Source organism: Elephantulus edwardii, unplaced genomic scaffold (assembly GCF_000299155.1).
Source record: "Elephantulus edwardii isolate Elephantulus edwardi_28Jun2011 unplaced genomic scaffold, EleEdw1.0 scaffold00067, whole genome shotgun sequence".
NCBI lineage: Eukaryota > Metazoa > Chordata > Mammalia > Macroscelidea > Macroscelididae > Elephantulus > Elephantulus edwardii.
The window spans coordinates 10,253,969-10,271,975 of NW_006399817.1; the positions used below are offsets into that span (position 1 = coordinate 10,253,969).

The 18,007-nt window shown below is 37.8% G+C and overlaps 1 protein-coding gene across 1 annotated transcript in view; it reads left to right on the plus strand.

Moving 5' to 3' along the window:
* Positions 1 to 1,212: 1,212 nt before the first annotated feature.
* STRAP (serine/threonine kinase receptor associated protein) overlaps positions 1,213 to 18,007 on the plus strand; it is a 19,955-nt gene continuing 3,160 nt past the window's right edge. Inside the window, exons 1-7 of the mRNA XM_006888481.1 lie at positions 1,213 to 1,324; positions 2,023 to 2,158; positions 10,733 to 10,814; positions 11,409 to 11,481; positions 15,614 to 15,710; positions 16,308 to 16,445; positions 16,597 to 16,733. Coding sequence (XP_006888543.1) covers positions 1,213 to 1,324; positions 2,023 to 2,158; positions 10,733 to 10,814; positions 11,409 to 11,481; positions 15,614 to 15,710; positions 16,308 to 16,445; positions 16,597 to 16,733 — 775 coding nt within the window. The remainder of the gene's footprint in view (positions 1,325 to 2,022; positions 2,159 to 10,732; positions 10,815 to 11,408; positions 11,482 to 15,613; positions 15,711 to 16,307; positions 16,446 to 16,596; positions 16,734 to 18,007) is intronic.

Here is an 18,007-nt window from a genome sequence, read left to right on the forward strand (position 1 = left end):
CTCTGTACTTTACAGCCTTGGAATCCCAATGGAGACATATGAGCAGGTTCCAAGGCAATGTGTGAGAGATACGTATGTTGGAAGGCTCAAATTTAATTGGTATTTCATAAAAATAATAAAAAAATTGAAGCTTGAAATCCTCAGATTTTAATTAAAGTCACCTAGTATTTTTTTCTAAAACACTTTCTTTGTCAAGTTTGTCATAACTGACCTTTCAATCAGAGGCTATCAATCGCAAGGTAGGATTTACAGCCTACCATCTACCAGTTGGCAGTTCAACTCCTTAATCTAACTAAATACTAGGCTATCTAAAATATTAGCAATAATAAAAGTTACACTCCAGATGAGATGCCAGGGAGATTACTTTTATAAAGAAAAAAACAACAAATCACCTCTTTTAAGTTTACTTGTAGAGAACTCCTACAGGAACTTTCTATACAGCTCTAAATCATAAAACTTGAAAAAAGGTGAAGAGGATAATAGCTGGTTTTGCTCATCCCTGGGAATGACTGCGGCTTGACTAGCAACTTGGATGCAGAGTACGGTTCAACGGATAGGATTAACAAAGCGAGTGATCCAAGGCGGCCTTCAAGTCCACAGCATGCAGAAAGGGCGCAGAAAGAGTCAAGCTCCCGCGAGTTCTAGGTGTGGCGGCAATGCGGTGCCTTAGCAAAGCCAGTTTCGGGAAGTTAGAGCCCAGCGGGAGACACGACGCTCAGGAAACCGATTTGATCCGCGCCAAGCGCAGGCGGCCACCACGATCCGCCCAGCATCACGTGCTCAAATCTCCCTAAACTCGCGTCCCCCCCGCCCCCTGTTCCTTTACGTCCCGAGTTTCCAATTGGTCCCTCCCACCCGGCGTCCCCACCTCCTTGTCCTGTCGTCATGTCCGGCGTCGGCCTGCGTCACTCGGCGTCACTTCCTGCCGCTACCGGTGTGGACGGTGCGGGTTGAGGCCGGGCCGATATTCCGGGTCTCCCCCTCCCCTTTTCTCCTCCCTCCCTCCCTGTCCCTCCCTCGGCGGCTGCCGCTCGCCCCTGAAGAACTCCCTGACCCCTCCCTAACCCCTTCCTGACCTCAGCTCCGCCGCTTGGGCCGCCTGTTTTCGGTTTCCCGGCCGGGTCCCAGTGCCTGGGCGGGGGCGCCGCAGCCGAGAAGGGAAGAGCCGCGACCCCCCAGCTCCGCAGCCGGATCGTTCCGTCGGCCGCCGCCATGGCACTGAGGCAGACCCCGCTCACCTGCTCGGGCCACACGCGGCCCGTGGTGGATCTGGCCTTCAGTGGCATCACGCCTTACGGCTATTTCTTAATCAGCGCTTGCAAAGGTGAGGAACGCTGCAGAGTCGGGCACTCGAGGGGCAGAAATGGGCGCGTACTGCCCGGCCTTTGAGGGCTGAGCCTGTTCTGGGAGGAGACGGGGTGGTCGGAATCAAGACCTCCTTTTCGAGCGCCTCTGCCTAGGCTGAACATTGCCCGCCACTAAGGCCTCTCATTTGCTTTTCTTGCTGTTTCTGGAAGAGCTAGCCCGTGCACTTGACCTTGTTAACCCCCTACCCCGGCAATGAACAATATCGTTATAGGGTTTTAGGGGAGAGGAGAATCTAGGCCAGGCCACTCACTGGTCGCTAGTCCAGCCCAGTAATAGCTTACACTCGTATTTCTCAAAGGTTTTCGCTCCTAATTATCCCACTGGTTATTTGTGTAGTTAATCCAGGTTTTAAAATAGAAAACTGAGATTCAGATGAAGACATTTGTCAAAAATACACATTAAAATGCTGGGTTTTTTTTTTACGTAAACTAGTATTTTTCTTACTAAATAACGCAGTTGCTTCCCAGAGAGAATGGCCCGCCATGTCCTCAGTTAATTTATTTTTGGACATGGCTCAGTGACTCCACTGAGGGCGAACAGACAACAGCAGCAGTGTTCCACTTTTGGCATTCAGCGTCGTCGTTTTATGATTTGAGTATTCAATCCCAAGTAATCTGATCTTGTAAATCACATGCCTTTCAATTTGCCTTCTAGATGGAAAACCTATGCTGCGCCAGGGAGATACTGGAGACTGGATTGGAACATTTTTGGGTCATAAGGGTGCTGTTTGGGGTGCAACATTGAATAAGGATGCCACCAAAGCAGCCACTGCAGCTGCAGATTTCACAGCGTAAGTGTGGTGGAAATCGCAGACTGTCAACTCCTCTGTGAATTGTGTTCTGAAATAATTATAAATGGAAATTTCATTTGTTTAGCAGATGTAACCTGTTGCTCGGAATTTGTAATATTTTTGTAATGTAGTCCTCATTGTGCGCCCTTGAGTTGGAACTGACCCATAGCTGATGCTCCAGGGGTTTTTCAGAGACAGTAAGTCGCAGGAGAGGAAAGTGTCCTTCGTGCTGTCATAGAACAGCTGGTGGATTTGAACCATGTGCTTCTAGGCCACCAGAGCTCCGTTAACACTCTGGTTTGTAAGGTTAGATTATATCAAAATTTCATCCTTAGGTTTATTTCTTTTCTCTACATTAAAGATTTTTTTTTAACAAGTTTAAGTGTCTTTATATGGAGTGGGACTTAGAAATCTACAATAGTAAGAGACATTTAAGATAATGAATGATGATGCTTTTAGAAAAGCTGCTTTACATGTGTTCCCTGAGTAATAACATCTGTTTTGTCTTCTACATGCTGATGATTGCATTCTCAGTCTCAATTTTTCTAAACTGCCTTTGGACATATTTAAAACTCACTGTGTTCTACAGTGAAGTTCTTTTATTTCATAAGTATTTTTATGGTTGGAAACCAAGTAATTCTTGTTTTATCCATTAAGGTTTACATTTTTATTATCACTTTTATCGACTTAACCTTCAGAGTTTCTCTACTGCAGCATTTCTTCATCCTTTTGTCACTGCCTTTTTTTCAGGTTATCTTAATTCCTTCCTTTAGTCACTTAGTCTTCCGTTCTGCAAGTTACTCTCCTAAAAACATGCTATTAAATCACTTCTCTGTCCTTCCATTTTTTTAGTGATTGATTTATGGCGTTGGCTGTATATTTGAATAATCTGTGGAAATTATCTGGGTCCCAGAAATTCTGGTTAAATTGGTTTGGGGATGATTTCCCACTATCCCCCTATAGAGTTTTTGTGTTCCCTTCTGTGTAGTTCTAGGTGATTCTGATGTGTAACTTTAGGCCAAATGGCTAAATTCTTATTTAGCACTTTAAAATTTGACCTCAGTGTGGCTGTGTAGATTAGCACTATCACAGCATCCACACATAATCTTTAATTTTATTAAGGTTTTCTTGCTGAATTACACCTTTCTTGCTTTGGATTTTTGGCTTTTAATGTTGTTAAACTAATGTAGGAGAGCTCTGGTGGTATAGTTCAAAGGGTGTTGCAATGCAATGTCAAAAGACTCTGGCATCTCTGGTGGTTCAAATCTGCCAACTGCTCCTTGGAGAAGTACGATTAAAGTTAAGATTTGGTTTTGTTGTTGTGTACCGACAAGTTGGACCCAACTAATAGTTGGCCCTCCAGTGGGTTTTCAGAGGCAGTAAATTACATGGAAGAAGATTGTCCATGTTTCTCCCATGGAGCAGCTGGTGGATTTGAACCATGGGCCTTTCTGTTGGAATCATAGCTCCTTAACACTTACCCCAGAACTCCCTTGTTAAGATTTACAGCCTTGGAAATGGGATAGAGGATCATAATGAGTCATAACTAACAACAGTGAGCGGTGGTTTTTTGTTTTCTTTAAACTAATGTAGAATCATCCTCTTTTCAGCATATATTTTTCTTAATATTTCTCTCTCCAATTCTTAATTGAGCCCCTCTTTTATGTTTTTAAACTAGTATTGTCATGATCTGTTGGACATGTATAGGCTTACTTAGATTTAGCCTGGAGAATATAAGTAGTCTTGATGGTTTATTTATTTCTAAAAATTTTCTAAACAGAATCTTCCTTTACAGAGCAATTGTAAATGTGTTATCTTTATTCTTTTTATGCAAAGTAAGACATACCAAGTTTAGAATTAAAAATTGAAGGCAAATTGAATGTGGTGGATACATAACAATGGATTTTTCAGAATTCATAGCCTCTACACTACAGGGTAAACTTTCTCTGTATAAATTAATAAATAATTAAACTTAAAAATAAAGAGAAGTAGATAGCAGTGGTTACATAGGATAAATTTGAAATGATGAGAGATGAGTAAGAAAAATTGTAAATGCCAATCTGATTTTTTTAAGAGTTCTGCCCACTTGTTGTTACATATTTATGAAGTAACAAGTACTGCTTAGCCTTGGATAAATCCTTGAATGTCTACAACTTTCAAGCAAAATGTTACTTTAAGTATCAGTAAGTTAGCAATTGTTAACTACAAAGTAGCCTTTGATTTTAGAGTATGGAAAGTAAAAATAAAAAGTAAAAGCATTTTTTAGACATAAGTGACTTTTGAAAAGCTAGAAGATTAAAGAAAAAGTATCTGTGCCCTCTTCATAGTGATCACATGATATACTATGTTTAAACTTCTGTTAACTCTTAGCCATCTATTGTTACTCTCTCTTGATGTTGGGAGCCAGTTTTGGGTCTCTTTGTGGCCCTTGCTTATTCAATACCACTGACGTCAAATAATTTGGGGAATTTTTCTAAAATGTTTTTTTCTAAAATTTTTCTAAAGTGGAGTGTTTGTATTTAATTGATGGTGACTTATCTGCTTTCTCTCTCCCAGCCCCGCCCTTCAAACTTACTTTTGTTCAGTCCTATAGGAATTTTGTCATTTGGAATCAAGTGTCATCAATTTATAATGAAAATGTGATACTGGGATTAACTTTTTATATAACTCTGGATTTCACATGTTTCAAGGGATTTAAATTTTTTTGTTGACATCTCAGTCTCATGATTAGTCTGTAGTTATTAAGATGATAGTTTAAAAGAAATACAATTTTTATATATGTTATAAATGTACATATTGGCATTAAAAGAGATCAACTTTTGGATTATAGTTCAGAGACTATATATTTTTAACCTAAATTCTGCTGCTTTTTGACCTTTATAGACTGTTTAGTACATTTGCTTTTTATCTCTGTTTTATGGTGTTGTAGGTGTTCTGGTGGAATAATGTACAATGTGTGGGAGGCTGGTAACCAAAAGATCAGTGGTTTGAATCCACCAGCCACCCTGTGATAGATGAGTTGTCTCTTCTTGTAAGATTGAGTCTTGACAACCCAGTGAAGAGTCCTTATGAGTCTGGATCCACTTACGGCAGTAGGTTTGGCTAGGCTTTTATGGTCCTGTTCTGATTTTTTAATGTTAGTTGTTAGGTTGTTGTTAGGTACTGGCCAGTTGACTGACTCATACTGACCCTATGAACAACAGAGCTGAGCCTTGCACTATCCTGAACCATTGTTCTGTGTAAAAACTAGTTAGAAAGGATACTTGCCTCCTCTAGTCAATCCATGGTAGAATTTGGTTTGTGCAAGCCAAATTATGTTGCTTGTCTTCAGAAAAATAAAGGGCATAGATGAGATAGAAATTACTGTTTGTATGATAATTACTCTGAAGTAGACAGTGAAAAAATATGACATTTTAAAATAACCTAACAAGGTCTTAAAAAGAATAGGATTTTATTTTATTCTCAGAGGAACCATTTAGCATTGTTTAGATCATGTACAGAACATTGTTAACTTAGTAGATTCACATCTTTAAAAATATCCTTAGATAGGTGTTTTGTGCTGTCTGTAAAAATGTCTTATTGTTGACAGGAGGTATTATGGCAGTGGACTGTAGAAACATTATAGAATAGATTTGAATTGTGATTCTATTTTATTTTATTTTGTTTTCCATTTCATCCCTGTGAAAACAAGAATAAAGGTACCTACCTTTTGGGCTGGTTGTGAATATGAAATGCACTAGTTGTCAGATACGTAGAACATTGCCTGAAATGTAGTAAAATAGTGTATATCTGTCTATCTATCTGTGTGTGTGTGTGTGTGTGTGTGTGTGTGTGTGTGTGTGTGTGTGTGTAAGGTAACAAGGATTGCTACCACCATCACTATTTTCACATCAGCAAGACCACAATGATATTTTGAAATTCTTGTAGTTACTGACATGCTTCATGAAAGGAAAATTTTGTAGATACCAATGTTAAGAATTTTTTTACTCCCATAAGGCTTTTAGATGCTGTGGTATAGGGGGAAAGATGTAAGAAAGCAATGACAGTAGGTGGGCCCAAGTTTTCTTTCCTGTGTGGTCATTAGATGTTTCTTAACTTCAATTTTAATATCTATCTTAAAACAATATCTTTCTCTTTGGTATTCTAGGAGTCAAGCAAGTTGTTGTTAGATGCTGTTGATTTGAGTACAACTCATAGTGACAGTAGGACAATATGAACAACATATCTGAACCTTGTCCTATCCTGTGCCATTGTCCCAATCTCTGACACACTTGAGCCCATTCCTATAGTCACTGTGTCAATCCATCTCATTGTAGGTGAAGTTAATTAGGCAAGTCTCCTTCAACCACCAAGCCTCTTCCTCTGTCCTAATTAAGTTGTTTTGTTGAAACTTTATTTAGAAATTAAGTGATTTCTTTTTGCAAACTTGGGGTGTGTTTGTTCTTAGGATTAAAAAAAGATACTGAACAGATACCATTGGTAATATGTGTAAGAAATTGAGAATATAAACTAGTTTAGGAAGAGTCTTCATAAGTTGTATAGATAATAAGTGCTACAAGACTAGCTGATAAAAGATTGTTACTGATGCCTCATTGTGTTAATTTATAGCCTGCAATCATCCAGCCAGTGTCCATTTCTTTCCTTGTGATTGGATAATACATTAGAAAATAAGTATTCTAGACTTAAACTAACCCTTCTTGATAGATGGAGAAGAGATTTAGGTTATCAATTTCTTTTTGCTTGGATTTACAGTCTGTACTCTTGGCATCAACTGTTAGGAAATCGGAAGACAGTTGCTTTAGGAAAGTCTGCTGTCCAGACCTCAAGAGTGCTAAGGAATGGTGATGTCAGTCTAGAGACTAAGGTGCAGCTGATCCAGCCCATATAGTCTTCTCAGTTGCTTGCTATGCATCTGAGAGCAGCTGGACAGTGACTAATGATGAAAGAAGAATCAGTACTTTTGAGTTGTAGTGCTGGAGCAGAGTATTAAATATACCGTGAACTGCCAAGAGAACAAACAGGTGTCTCCTGGAGAGGTTGAAGCTGGTATGCTTATGGGAGGCAAGGATTTTGAAACTCTTATCTCCTATACTTTGGGCATGTTACCAGAGGGACCAGTCTTTGGAGATGGATATCACACTTGGAAGGGCAGAGAGAGTCAGCACAAGAGAGGAAGACCCTGGATGAGATATAGTGACACAGTGACTGTGGCAGTGGAATCAGGTGTGCCAGAGATTGGCTCCAGATAGAGCAAGATTCAGGCCACTATGAGTCATAGTTAACTTGACAGCAAATATTGACAGTTGTGAATAATAAAAACATGTCAGAGTTAGCCCAAGTGGTCAGAATATGTACCCTCAGGCAATGTTATGCCAGAAAGTTAATTGGAAATGGGAAGGAACATAGCAGGTTTCCTGTGCAAAGAAGAAATGAGAGTTTAGTAGCAGTACTGTTTATGATTGTAGACAGTTTTTCTCTCAACATGTTTGTTCTGCTGCTTGGCCCAAGTATATAATATAGAAGGTTTGTATGTTAATATTTTGTATAGTAAGATCAGTATATTATGTTACTGATAGTAATATCAGTAGGTATTATTTACTGCTATACAGTAGATACATAGTTATATCTGTTATGGTGGTTTCTGATTTAAGACCAAGTTACAGTGACTCCTTCCTGATATAAGTTGATTGTTACTGCCTTTTATTATCAGTATCTTTATAAATCCCATCATTGTCTGTGGGGCTTAGAAACATTGCATATAAAGTTACAGGTATGTATAGCAACATAGTAGTGCCTGTTCCTAGTGTAAAAAATGCTCTGAAGAAAGATACTGATTAGAAAGATTACCTGTATGTATGCCTATTAGATGACCTTCCCTCTTTCTTTACATCCTACTAATACTTGTCTACTGTAACAGACTAAACTCCACTGCTTAGATTTTTTTTTTTTGTAATTTTCCAGCCATAAATAGAGTTTTATCACTCTGTGTTCCTATGAAAGTATATGCTTGTGTCTTCGTGTACTGGCACAGTGCATAAATGTGGTTTTGCCAAATGAAAATTGATAATTCAAGTCCACCAACAACTTGTGGAGGAAAGATTTATAGCCTTGCAAGTCCAGTGAGGCAGTTCTACTCTGTTATAACTGTGAGTTAGAGTTGATAATCTCTATAGGAGCATATCATTACCAGGTTTTTTTCTCCTATGAAGATGCTGGATGAATTCAAACTATCAACGTTTTGATTAGTAGTGGAATGCTTACCTATTATGAACCTGGACTGCTGCTCACAAATCAGCAGGTTAGAAATTAGAATTCAGAGCACTAACTCTAGGGCAGGGGGTCTGATGGCTTAGTAGTAAGTAGTTGTGCTCCCAATCCAAAGGTGGTGGTTATATACCATAGTGTTGGAACCAGCACATATAACTGACCCTTTGATGGGTGTTCAGAGGCAGTTAATCACATGGGAGGAGATTTCCCATCCTTCTCCCACAAAGCAGCTGGTAGCCTTTAACTGTGGGATTGCAGCACAGCTTAGCACCAGAAATGCTCAATGGGAGAATGACAGGCAATTGCCCGTGCAATTTATGGCCTCTGAAAACCCTCTGGAGGGTCAGCTGTGGCTCAGAGAAACAGTAACTCAGGGATGGCTGAATCTAAAGTCTACTATTTCCACAAAGGGGAACTCTCTCCATCATCCACAGTATAAACCTAATGCCTATAATATCAGATATGGGGACCACCACCTTCCAGTTCTGCTCACACAGACTTTACAGCATCACTTTACTCACACTTGTGGGGGTTTATTAGGGAAACAGGTTGCGGAAGGATGGAAGGCAAAGGATATCATAAAGTAAAAGTTCAGGTTTAGTGAATAGCAGTCATAAGCCAGGTTAATAGCAAGACAGTCTCTCGGTTAGTTCACATAGCTTTTCAGTCAGCAGCAAAATACAGTCCCTCAATTAATCCAGGCTGCTGCTCAGTCAACAGCCAAACACCTCTGGCACAAGGATGTCTGCTGTTTTCTCTGCTTCTTTCCTAGTATTAACTTCCCAAATCCTGCTGATGACTGGTCATTTTAGTGATGAGACTAGACATTCCCCTTGTGGATAGGCTAACACACCCAATGAAGGAAGAGGTTGATGTAGGCTGGCCAACTGCCTGCAGGGCAGCTGTATTAGAAGCTTGTCCCAGAGAGTGATAGCAAGGCCAAAGAACAATAGTCTAAATAAGTCAAATTTTGAATCAGTAGACCCTGTATATCAACTCCACAGCATATAACAACTTAAGAGCAAAGAACACTATTCACTGTTGGCTCTGAGGGATGGTCCTTGTCTTTTTTGGCTTCTATTCCTTGGCTCCTTGGTGATCTGTGTACACGTGGCCAAACATTTGTCATTCATCATGTGTGCTTGCCTTTCTTAGTGACTAATCTGCTTTTTGTATATCTCAAAAACCATTAGATCTAAGGCATACCCCACACAGATAGAACCTGGCCTGATAAATTTAGCAAAGAAAAATGTTCCCAAATGAAATTACAGCCACAATTGTAAAAGTAGCTCCTTACTCAAAGTAGCCCTAGAGTAGGCAGTGCATAGGGTTTCCAACCTGTAGATCTTTATGGAAGCAGACTGCCTCATCTTTCTCCTGGAAAGTAGTAATTAATCCCTAACTGCTTCTGTTAATTTTAATAAAATGAGTAGTTGGATTTTCTTCTCCAACCAAAACAACAAACCAGTTTTGATGTCAGCTCTGACTTATGGTGATGGGTTTTTTGGTTGTAAATCTTTTGAGAGGGAGGTCTGCCTTTCTTTCCCCCCTTTGAGAAGTGATTAGTGGATCCAGATGAATGATCTTGCTCTTAGCAGTCTCACCCTAAGTGCATTACACCAGCGAGGATCCTTGTTTTTCTCTGCTGCAGCTGAAGTGCTATTAAGGCACAAACCATCTTTAGATTATTTCTTTTTGTTCTCTACCATTGAGTCTAGAATGATAAATTATATCTTGTTCTATTTATTCTGTACTTATAAAGTAAAATAAATGACATTTTATACACACAGAATAAGTAGAAATTTCATTTCTTTAAGAGACAAAGCTTTATAGAACATCACTTTTTCATTGTTAACAGGTATTTTTCCTGTATGAAATGTTTTCGTTTTATACTCTTCTTTCCTAAAATGAGTTCATTTCTCTTTTTTGCCTTTAAACTTTTTTTATTTGAGAATTCTTTTGTAAAATACTGTTCTACCATTATATATATATTAGCTCATCTCATTGCCATGGCATTGGATGGAACTGACTTGTAGCTGACTCTTCAGTGGCTTTTTGGAGGCTGTATATGGAAGATTGCCCATCTTCCACAGTGCCACTGGTGGGTTTGAACTGCCAACTATACAACCAAAGCAAACTTGGAACCAACTTATCGTTGACCCTCCAAATGAAGTCTAATGTGAAGAATATTATTGATAGGGAAATTTATAATGTTAGATAAATTTAATTCATGACTTAAGTTGATAATAATTATCAAAACCACCATTGTATTTATTCTCTTAAATTTTTCCCCCCCCTCATTTTTAGCAAAGTGTGGGATGCTGTCTCAGGAGATGAATTGATGACCCTGGCTCATAAACATATTGTCAAGACTGTGGATTTCACTCAGGTACCAGAAAAATGGAATTAATTTCAGGGAATTAAATTGCTATAATTGAGTATGATAAAGGTCCTGTATATGATTGCTTATATTCCACTATTACCACTACGACCAGTTGCCATTGTTGTTGTATACCGTTGAGTTGAAACCAACCCTCCATTTGGTTTTCAGAGGCAGTTAATTGTATGGGAGGAGAGTATCCATTCTTCTCCCACAGAGCTGTTGGATTCAACCCATCAGGATTTCAGTGCACCTTCTTGCCACTAATAGAAATTTGTTATTTATGTTTAATTCTTTGAGGGTTTTAAAATACCATCAGATTCTTAATCCACACAATTGAGATCTCGTAAAGTCTCCAATAACCTTGCTCATATACTTTTCAGAAGGAAAAGAATAAATTTGAGATTTTCAGTATTTGTATTTGGGAAGTTTAAAGGGATTTGGCATTTATAAGTGCACAACTCCTGTGGTATCATATCAGAATTGTTGGTATATGTTTTTCCTCTCTTTGTGAATCCTTGAGTTTTATCTGGGTAAAATGGTGTTGAAATTTCAAAGAGTAGCAAAATGATTATCCAACATATTATTTCTGTGTGTTTTCAGGATAGTAATTATTTGTTAACTGGGGGACAAGATAAACTGTTACGCATCTATGACTTGAACAAACCTGAAGCAGGTAATTTATAATATACACATCTCTTTTCTGCTTTTATTTTATTGTCATTTAAATGATTGTTTTCTTTTTAGAAGAATTAAAATTGATTATGTAATACATTGTAATTGTAACATAACTTCCTACAATATTAAAAACCTATTCTGTTGAATTTGGAAAAGATGTTGAATAGTGTCTCCCTCTTCATAAGAAAGATTATCTGTAGGTGAGGAAGATGAAAATTCTCAAATGTGCACATCAGTATTGTTTCCATTATTAACATATGTGAATATAGCTATTCAAAGATTTTTTTAAACTGATAATGTTCTATGGATGGTTTTTAATGTCTAATCATATCCCATTGAGGATATATCTTTATTATCTGTTGATACAAGTGAACTAAGCCATCTCATCATGTTCTCTTTGATCAGCTTAAGTTTTTAATATTAAAAACGTTATTGTAAACATCTTTATATTTCCACAGTTATTGCCTAAGGATATTTATATGGAATAAATTGTGTGACACAGAGAAGGTATACTTGGAAGACATTTATAGATACTACAGATGTCCTTCAACATAAGATTAAAATAGATTTATAGCTTATAACGTTTCCTAGCTAACACTGATACTGTATCTTTATCAGTTTTATATAAGAAAAATGGTATTTGGTTAAACTAATGTGAACATTAAAAAGTATTGAGATAAAATTTCTGTTGAACACTATTTTAATAGAATTCTTTATAAAGTCAATACTTTTTTTGTCCATTTTTTTGCTATAATGCTTAGTTTTATCTTAGTTTTTGGTAGTTTTTAATTTTAATCTGCTCTTTACTTGATTCTTTTAAATAAAATTTTTATTTTATACTCGTTTACTTACCGAGTTTATATATATTATTTTTCACCCTGCCCTTTCTAATTTTGATTGTTGAGTTCTGTGGTAAACAGGTTTTTAGATTTTGGTGGACTCTATCCTTTTTTATTAATTTTATCTTTAAATGGAAGTTTTAGTTTAAATAGATACCACCTTTTTTTCTTTTTGGATAGTGTTTTATATATAAAAGCTACCAAGGCATGATAAGCAGAATTTTGTTTTTAAATTATATATATGTTTTGTTATATGCTGTTGAATCAACCCATAGCTGACTCTCCAGCAGATTTTCAGAGACAGTAAATCACATGGGAGGAGATTAATTGCCCATCTGTCTCCCACAGAACAGCTAGTAGATTTGAACTGCAGGTCTTTAGTATTGCAGTGTAGCTTTTTACCACTAGACCACCGGAGCTCCTTGTCTATTTATGTCATGGCCATTTATTACTAATTTATAAATTTAAGAGTGAAAAATATATTGGAAATTGATTTTGCCAATATACTGAATGTTGTTGTTGTTATGTGCCTTTGAGTTGCCTGCGACTCATAGCAACCCTATGTACAACAGCCCTAAACTCTGCCCTATCCTGTGCCAATTTCACCATCTTCGACACACCTACCCCCATTACCCCAGTCACTGAATCAATCCATCTCATTGAGGTTCTTCCTCTTCTTTGCTGTCCCTCCACCCTCCCAAGCGTGACATCCCTCTCCAAGGACTGGTCCCTCCTTGCAACATGTCCAAAGTATGTCAGATGAAGCTTTCAGAATCCTTGCCTCCAAGGAGCCACCCGGTTTAACCCTTTCCAGGACAACTTTGTTTGTTTTCCTAGCAGTCCATGGTATATTCAGTACTCTTCTCCAACACCACAACTCAAAGGCATCAATTCTTCTTCTATCATCCCTAGTCATTGTCCAGCTCTCTGATGCATTATCAAGAGATTGCAAAAATCACAGCATGTATCAGACACACCTTAGCCTTCAGACTGACATCTTTGCACTTCAGCACATTAGAGAGATTGAATAGTGTGTTATATTTGGAATTGACTAGGCTTGGAGATTAGAGAGAGTTCTATTTCTAATTTGTGCTTCTACTATTGACTGCATGTAATTGAGACAAGTCACTTGTTTTTCACTTTTATATGAGATGATTAATTATTCTCCTGGAGATACTTTCTATTTCTTTAAAATATTTTTAAGGTGAGGCTACTAATTGCATTTATAAATTCTTATTCTCCATTGAACATAGCAGTAAATGATCTTCACTCTAGCTCATGTTTTGCCAAATATAGCCAGGTACTTTGACCCCATTTAATTGAACCATGGAGACAATAACAGACCTTTAGGGCTTAGAAGGACTTTTTCATGGTTTGTGAGTTGGATTTTTTTGTTTGGTGGGGGGTTTTTTTGTTGGTTTTTTCCCCCAACAATGCTGCTCTTCGAAAATGGATCTTTCACTGAGTACTTCCACTTCTGAACTGACCTGTAACTTGCCCTCCAGCAGGGTTTCAGAGGCAGTAAATTGTCTGTGAAGGAATTGCCCATCTTTCTCCCTCAGAGGAGGTGGATATATTTGAACTGTGTACCTTTGAGTTGGCGTGCCTCCAGAAACTCTATGTACGAACAGTGCTCAGGCTGTTCGTTCATAGGGTCGCTATGAGTCGTCTACGACTCGATGGCATTAAACAACAACAACCTTTGAGTTGGCAACACAATTCCTTATACTAAGTCATCAGACCACACTCACTGTATGGTGGTGGTTTTGTGTACCGTGGAGTCTGAACTAACCCATAGCTGACCCTGCAGTGGATTCTCAGGCAGTATTCACACAGGAAATTGCCCATCCTTCTCTCCGTCTGTGTGTAGACAATAGAAATAATAGCAGTTAGAGCATCTACTATATTTCAGGTCCTATGTTCCTCACTTTCCGTGTATATTCTCCTTTAATATGGTAATTATTGTTGCATTATTTCACAGTTAAGAATGTAGTCTTTGAAAAAGTAGGACATACACAACCCTATTTATTGCTGCTTTGTCCACAGTAGTAGAGTTGGAAACAACCCATGTGCCCATCATCAAACAAATGGATAGAGAAGCCGTGATATATTCACACAATGGAATATTATACAGCACTGAAAAACAAAGAACTCATGAAATATACAGAATGGGTGACCATGGAGGATATTATGCTGAGTGAAATATCTAAGTCACAAAAAGACAAATACTGCATAATGTCACTGTTATAAAACAGGACTGGCATGGGGGTTGGGAAGAAACTAAGAAAAAAATGGGATAAATAATGTACATGGCATTGAAACAGAAGAGGGAGAGAACTTTATAAAAGGAATACATGATTAGGTATTATTGCCTTTGAGCTGTAGTGTTGGGGAAGAGTATTGAATATACCATGGACTGCTTAGAGAATGAACAGGATTGTCCTGGAGAGGGTTAAACGAGGCTGCTCTTTCGAGACAAGGATTATGAAGCTTTGTCTGACATAATTTGGACATATTACAAGGAGGGACCAGTCCTTGCTTGGAGAAGGACGTCATGCTTGGGAGGATGGAGTGACATTGCGGGAGAGGAAGACCTCTGAGATGGATTGATTCAGTGACTGGAGTAATGGGGTGAGCATGTCAGAGACAGTGAGATTGGCACAGGATAGAGCAGGGTTTAGGGCTGTTGTACATAGGGTTGCTGTGAGTCACAGGCAAGTCGATCGCACATAATAACAAAATCGTACAAGAGTCCAGAATAACAGCTGCCTAGTAAAGTGGTCTGGGGGGAGGTGACTGTATAACAAGGAAAGAACTTTTCCCCCAAAGAACAAAGCAAACTGGAGGGGGGAGGAGGGTCAGGGAGCAAAATGTGCAATAGTGAATGCATGGAAATTTAAGTTCTTTATAAACTTATAATAAAATCTGAATTAAAAATGTTAAGATAATGCCTATGAAGTTCTAAGCACAGGGTAAATATTCAGTAAATGTTAATAGTCTTCACATCAAAAAAGAAAAAAAGTAGGATTTCTGTTGGTGTTGTTAGGGGTTTTTGTTTTTTTGTTGTTGATATAGCCATACTACTTTGAATATTATTAATTGTGTAGAAAATTAGCCTAGAGGGATTGGGAAGTTCACTTTTTGCTACATATAGTAAAAGGTACATTTATTCTATGTGAATATTATATTTGAATTGTGCTGAGCTTTGGGCTTCAGTGTAATTTAGTATATATTTTTATTTCTAATTTTTCTAGTGTTGCTGATAAAAAATGAAACTATTTTATTTTTTAGAACCTAGGGAAATCAGTGGTCACACTTCTGGTATAAAAAAGGCTCTGTGGTGCAGTGAGGATAAACAGATTCTTTCAGCTGATGATAAAACTGTCCGGTAAGTAATTTTTCTTTAGTATTTTAAATTCAGAAAACTATTTGGACCTTGAATTTATATAAATAAATAACATTCAGGAAGAATTGTATCCTAATATTAAAGATTAAATTGCATTTCATTTATACCATTTCTATTTGTAGGATAGATTAAAATTTAAAATGGAAGTTTTTAACCTGGATATCCAAATAAGGGTGTAGGTGGTCAGTGAAGCCCCTGAAATTCTGTGCTAAATTGGATGATCTATAACACCTTTTTTTGTGGATAACATTGTCATCCAATTCTCAAAAACAGGATAAGAACCACTTTTTTTTAAAGCAGTGCTGAAAATTGATTAAAAAACACTTATGTTTTAATAAACTAGTTTGCTGAATTTGGAGGGCGGTGCATTAAAAATATTTAAGTTGACTTCACCTAAAAGCTACTAAATAATTTGCTATTTTATGGGAGCTGCCTCTGTTCTGTCATCTATAATTTTATAAGTATTGTTTTAAACAGTGATCATTCAGCTGAATAACCTTTAAATTTCATTAGGATTTAAAGTTTCCCCCGAAATTAATAAACATCATCTAATTCTCCTTTCCACCTCCTTTTTTTCAGCCTTTGGGATCAGGCTACTATGACAGAAGTGAAATCTCGAACTTTTAATATGTCTGTTAGCAGTATGGAATATATTCCTGAGGGAGAGATCTTGGTAATAACCTATGGACGATCTATTGCATTTCATAGTGCAGTAAGGTATGTCCAATAAATTTCCTTTATTTTCTCTCTGAGTAACAATTAACAATTATAGTACTTAATTGTTTAAATATAGCTAGGGTTTTTTTTCCTTAAATTTTTTATATAATAGTCATACTGTATAAATATTTGTTTATTCATTTCTTTTTAGTTTGGAGCCAATTAAGTCTTTTGAAGCTCCTGCAACCATCAATTCTGCATCTCTTCATCCTGAAAAAGAATTTCTTGTTGCAGGTGGTGAAGATTTTAAACTTTATAAGTATGATTATAATAGTGGAGAAGAACTAGGTGAGTTGTTCTCCTTTCCTTCCTTTTACCTTGCTCATCTAAAGTTTAAAGTTCACACCCACCCAGCAATACCAGTGGCCTGCTTCCGTTAAGATTGCAGCTAAGAAAACCCTGCAGAGCAGTTCTGTGCTAAACTCTTAGGATTACCATGAGTTTGGCTGTGACTATCCCCAGCAATAGTAATTAAAAGTTGGATTTGAGTAATTAACCACCTCATTTGTGTGTGTATGCATGCACATGTGTGTATGCCCTAGTGGTCCACTGAGTTAAAAATTAGCTGGTAACAGAAAGGTTAGTGGTTGGAGCCTACCAACTACTTTGAGAGAAAGATAGTGACATCTACTCCTGAAAAGAGCTTTGGAAGTCTATGCAGGTCAGTTCTGTGCAGCCGCATAAGGTTGCACTGAATCACAGTGAATTTTGTTTCCGTGTGTATGTGTGTGTAACATGTTAAAAGCAAAGTTTTTACCTAACTAAAGCTGCAGCTTCCAAGTGCAAAAGAGTTTTCAGATAAATATTTTTATAGAAGTGCGTCTGGTGAATTCATACTGCCAGTCTTTTGGTTAGCAACATGATAGGTTACACAGTGTAGTACTAGGACTGCATATTTAAACCATATTGTAAGAGGGAAACGGTATTCCAGCAGTACTTTCAGGAATCTGGAGGGGGCTTATTTGTTTTTACTATTTTGAGTGTGATTTTGCCTTCATAGTAACTCACTCATTGTTGTCAAGCTAGGACCAACACATCGTCAACCCTCCAGTAGATTCTTAGAGGCTGTACTTTGCGTGGGAAGAGATTTCCTATCTTTCTCCCTCAGATCATCTTGCGGATTCTAGTGACATAGTCTGTAGTGTGTTGCACTGCTAACTAAAAACTTATGTCCCTTTTATTCTCATAATAATTTTTTCACACTGTTTTGATAAAATGGGGTAGGGGAAGTACAAGTGAGTCTTTGGTAGAATAGGAAAAAATTTGACGATCATGTATAAACACAACATTATTAATGTTTCTTTTCAACACTATATTCCATAGATCAGATATTTAGACATCAGTATTGACGTTAGAACTCTATGTTCTCTCTGATAGTATGACTGGTTCAGGGCACAGGCAGAAAATAAATGTGCAGCAGCTCCATCTGGTGGCTCTTTGTAATCATAAGCTTTGATTTCCTGGCTTCGTCTGACATACTTTGGACATGTTGCCAGGAGGGACGGGTCCTTGGAGAGGGACATCATGCTTGGGAGGGTGGAGGGACAGCGCAGGAGGGGAAG